This window comes from Tachysurus fulvidraco, chromosome 19 (assembly GCF_022655615.1).
Source record: "Tachysurus fulvidraco isolate hzauxx_2018 chromosome 19, HZAU_PFXX_2.0, whole genome shotgun sequence".
In the NCBI taxonomy this organism is placed as follows: Eukaryota; Metazoa; Chordata; class Actinopteri; order Siluriformes; family Bagridae; genus Tachysurus; species Tachysurus fulvidraco.
The window spans coordinates 21019613-21024612 of NC_062536.1; the positions used below are offsets into that span (position 1 = coordinate 21019613).

At 36.2% G+C, this 5000-nt stretch overlaps 2 protein-coding genes across 5 annotated transcripts in view; one reads left to right on the plus strand and one right to left on the minus strand.

The window, feature by feature from the left end:
- LOC125139577 (scavenger receptor cysteine-rich type 1 protein M130-like) overlaps positions 1-5000 on the plus strand; it is a 257256-nt gene that overhangs the window by 231855 nt on the left and 20401 nt on the right. Inside the window, exons 13-16 of the mRNA XM_047803953.1 lie at positions 1837-1899; positions 2198-2263; positions 2374-2451; positions 2656-2718. Coding sequence (XP_047659909.1) covers positions 1837-1899; positions 2198-2263; positions 2374-2451; positions 2656-2718 — 270 coding nt within the window. The remainder of the gene's footprint in view (positions 1-1836; positions 1900-2197; positions 2264-2373; positions 2452-2655; positions 2719-5000) is intronic.
- Positions 1-5000, minus strand: part of LOC113650187 (B-cell receptor CD22-like) — a 1781460-nt gene that overhangs the window by 202609 nt on the left and 1573851 nt on the right. The window lies entirely within an intron of this gene.

Sequence of the window (5000 nt, forward strand, 5' to 3'; positions counted from 1 at the left end):
CTGCCACTACTGGGCCCCTGAGCAAGGCCCTTAACCCTCAGTTGCTCAGTTGTAAGTCACTCTGGATAAGGGTGTCTGCTAAATGCCGTAAATGTAAATGTAAATGGAAAGTTCACAAAGACCTTGACATTCCAGCTAAAGTCTGAAAGGGAGCAAAGTCCGTGTTTATGCTATTAATAAAATGTAGCTTAATCTGGCCAAAGAACCTTTTGTTTTATTAATAAATAAATAAATGTTAATTTAAAAGCAGCATCTGTTCAGCAGCATTGTGTTACATTCAGAACGCTCTAACTGCACCGAATGCACTGTTAAAGAACCATCCATTGACCATATCGTCATGATGAAAACTAAGATTTAGTATAACTGTAATTTGACGATCGGGTGCGGAAATCTTAATCAGAGAACATTATGGTGAGGGGGGGGGGGTGGATGATTTATTTAAAGCAGCAGATTTGAGTGCTGTTTGAGCTGAAGCACACATCTCTAGTGTGTCTGATTTCCTGTACAGGTGCATCCCTACTCTCTCTCTCTCTCTCTCTCTCTCTCTCTCTCTCTCTCTCACTCTCTCTCTCTCTCACTCTCTCTCTGTGTGTGTGTGTGTGTGTGTGTGTGTGTGTGTCCGCTCGTGTCCGCTCGTGTGTGTGTGTGTGTGTGTGTGTTTGTGTGTGTGTGTGTGTGTGTGTCTGCTCGTGTGTGTGTGTGTGTGTGTGTGTCTGCTCGTGTGTGTGTGTGTGTGTGCGTGCCCTAATATGTATGTAAAATAGTGAGGTGGTGCCTGTATATTTATGACAAATAATTAAAAAGAAAAATTTTGTATTTGTGTATTTTAGTGAATGGATCTCAAGAAAAATGAGTCCCCATAAACCATGGTGTTACTGTGTGTCCTGATAAATAATTTAATCTGTCTGGTTCAGGAATGGGAGCATGGGCATATGTCTGTCCGTTTGTGTGGTGTCTGTGTGTCTGTGTGTACAGTATGTGTGTGCGTGTGTGTGTGTATGTATGTATGTATGTATATGTGTCTGTGTGTGTGTGTGTGTATGTGTGTGTGTGAGAGAGAGAGAGAGAGAGAGAGAGAGAGAGAGAGAGAGAGAGAGAGAGAGTACATAACAAATGCTAAAAAACGTTTTCTGATAAAGAGACTTTTACAGAGAAGCTCAGATGAATCCATCTAAATGTCTGATCACTTGAAAACATGCTTCTCTTCAAAATTCTACTTAATTTGCTTTGTTCTATAAATGTTTCTCAAGTCACCACAAAACAGAAGAGAAAGTATTACACCAGGTCGTGTGCAGGTCATGATGAACATTGTTCTCTTTTTTATCAGTTACTACACAAAATACTGCAAATGTAGATTGTGGCAGATTCTCTGTGCCTCTAGATTCTCTTGTGTGTGTGTGTGTCTGTGGTTTTAATTGTGAGAGAGAGTGTGTGTGTGTGTGAGAGACAGACAGACAGACAGAGAGAGAGAGCGAGAGAGTGTATTAGTGTGTGTGTGTGTGTGTATAGGTATGAGTGTGTGTGTCTGTGTGTGTGTGCGTGCTCATGTGTGTGTAAGATAGTGAGGTAGTGCCTGTGTTTAGGTGTGTGGGGTAAAGTGTGTGTGTGTGTGTGTGTGTGTGTGTGTGTGTGTGTGTGTATGTATAAGTGTGTACGTTTATGTGTGTGTGTATTTATGTATAAGTGTTTGTGTATATGTGTGTGTGTGTGTGTGTGTGTTTATGAGTGTGTGTGTGTGTGTGTGTGTGTGTGTGTGTGTGTGTGTGTGTGTGTGTGTGTGTGTGTGTGTCTGCTCTTCTGAACACGTCTCCTGACTCTCCTGCTTTCCTCTAACAGGAAGTCTCCTCTCTGAAGAACAGCATTCTGGGTATGAGCATGTGAATGATGAGCTTCTCTCAGGTAAAAAAGACCAGAGTGTGAGTTTGTCTAACTCCATTAACTGAATTTAGAATTAAAATTAGAAATCAGAAATGACTACATTTGTCCTTTCTGAGACGTGATTATGATGTAGTGTGTAGAAGAATTACAGTAACTCCAGTGTTTTAATGCTGACACATGAGATCTCACCATCAACCTTATCTTACTTTAATCTCCTGAAATCCATCTGATCAAATTTATCAAAGCTTCTTTGGATGAGGATTTTATTGAGTATAAATGTGTTTAAAAACCCAAAACCAACACATTGTTCTTTTTACAGTAAAGTCTGGGATCAAAGAAAAGGCCGAGTATTATGATGATGTCATGGACACCAGTGACATCATAAGTGGGTGCAGTTGTTAAGTGATCACATAAATTTACTGAGATGACATTAAACCGTGAGGTCAGAATGTGATGGAGCTGTTTGTACAGAGTCTCTGCTTTTATTTCATTTAGGTGATCCAGGAAGAGTCGACCCACCAGAGGACTACGATGATGCCGTCACTGCTGGACCCATCCCTGATAACGTGGATGGTGTGGTTCTGTTGTGGGATTTGTTTTAGAAAGCAGTATAAATTAAACACACACACTGTCAATACGTTTGTTTATCGGTTTGTGTGTAGTGACGTTTTTTACACGTGTACGATGTCATTTTGTATCGTGTCATCAAATACACAGTGTACAAACTGTCACTTCAGTAAACTTTAAATATCTTTAAATATCTGTGTTTTGGTGTAGAGGATGAAGCTGAGAATTATGATGACGCCATTACAGCTGATCAGAAGTCAGTTATACTGACAGGTATGATAATAATGGGACAGTTTGGCATCCACAAGCATCCAAATGATCATTAATGACATCGATGTGGATTTAATAGCTTTTATCTCTACGTCCTGACAGAGGACGTGTCCGAGAACTATGACGATGCAGTTACCACTGAAACCAACACAAACATCATCACAGGTCAGTTTTTTTATGAAAATGGAAGGAATTTATTTACCTTAAAATTTTATACAGTAAAACTCAAGCTTTGTGGCTTAATTCCATTTTATTGCACTGTTGAATTCTGCGTTCTGATTGGTCAGTAGGTGTTGAGTAATTTTCTATAACAGCAGCTCTGACAGTACTGCAGATGTAAACCACAGGTTTCTATTAATGATCCAATACATTGTGGTTTCTATAGTAACAGCTCATTCACAGGAACTTAAATTCACATGAATTTATATAAAAATTCATAGAAAAAAAAGTTTGTTCATCAACATGGTGAAGTTTTCTGTAAGAAAATTATTTTTTATTGTTTTACAGATTTTTTAAAAACACTGCTTCATCACACCACCCTGTAACTCAGTATTTTACTGTAACACCAACACACACAGTGGTTCATTACTTATTCATTTATTTGTTCATTAGACAATCCAGAAGATTATGATGATGTCATCACTGAGGAACAGGATGTAGGAGAGACAGAAGGTGAGCGACTTCCTGTTTATTCTCTAATGTACATAAGTTCACAGGCAGCAGAGTAAAAGATTAAATTATATATGATTATATTATATATGCAATATAAAAAATATCAGCTTTCAGATCAGTTTTTAGGACAAATATAATAGAACATGTATTTATTAAAGAGTTTAGATTAGACCTACTGTAAATATTATCTATGATACAGAACATAAACATCAGATCACTGTTTTTATAACAAATCACCGTTCAGTCAGATTAAAGAAACTGATGTGATAAACGTCCTCTATTCTCTTCATTTATGGTTTAAATATCAGAGAAATCCTACATAGTGCATCGTTTATGTATTATAAGTTGTTACAAAACAATTACTGTATTAATACAATATAAAGGATGTATTAAAGAAGTCAATGTGTTTATTTTACAGAATATGATGACGTGGAGGAGAAATCTCAGAAGGACAGGGACCATGTGACTGAGACACGTCTCCAAAGGCCTTTTCTCAGGAAATTACATTTCAACTTTTATAAACACAAAAAATGACTTTATTATACTTACAATAATTTCATTCATTCTGAACCACGTTCATTTTCTCACCTTGTTATTAGTAAATAAATTTGGGAGAGTTAAATCTTGAAAACTTGTTTATTACAATATGTTAAAACTTGTTACGAGCCAGAAATATGGAACTGTCTTAAATAGATAAACATTTTATATTCAATATGTTCAGGTTGTTGTTTTATATTTTAAGATCTAAATCAATAGTCTGTGTTTTTTCCTGTTGATGTTCTATACGTCTCCTCATAATATATATAATCAGGGCTGCAGGAAGATATTTTACATTGTGGGAGCTGGAATTTTAAGCAGCGTTCATGTGACATGTGCTATTACATCACACCTGAATGATAGTAAAATCATTTTCTTTTAACAGAATGAGTGCAGATTACAATATTTATACCACAGTGTGGATGAATTGTGGAATTATAAGGTGTTGATTAATTTCCTACAACAGCACAGCTCTAACAATAGTTATGACTTCAACATAAATGATTAGTTTATATTAATGTGCTCGTTCTAATACGTTATCTTTCCTACAGTAACGTCGTTCACAGGGACTTGTATGATGGACGTTACTCGTTATCTAAACCTAAAATAAACTGATTTAAAACATGTTATATAACAAAGAACAGCATATAATCATTGATGGTGATGTTTTCTGTTTGGAGACGTTTATTTAACATTTATGGAAGAAGTCTCGAGTATCAGCTCTTTGTAACATTATTTTAGCAGCTGCAGTTAAAGTAATCCTGAAAGTCGGGGTGTTGCAGCACCATCAGCAGCCCTACTTCCTGTCTCCTTGTATATAATGGGTAATGTCAAGAAATTAAAATATTTTGTCTAAATAAACAATTTGCAGTCAAGTATAATGTTTCCTTTCCATACTGAGTAAATATTGTGTCTTATGCCGAGTTTTATTTACATTTTTAATAAATTCTTTATGTATTTTTTCTTAAACAAGTGATTAAGTAAAAGTTATTTTATAATATAATGTGATGATGTGATTTGATGTGACTCTTGTAGTGATGAATCTGATCAGAAGGTTGTGAGTTCAAATCTCAGCA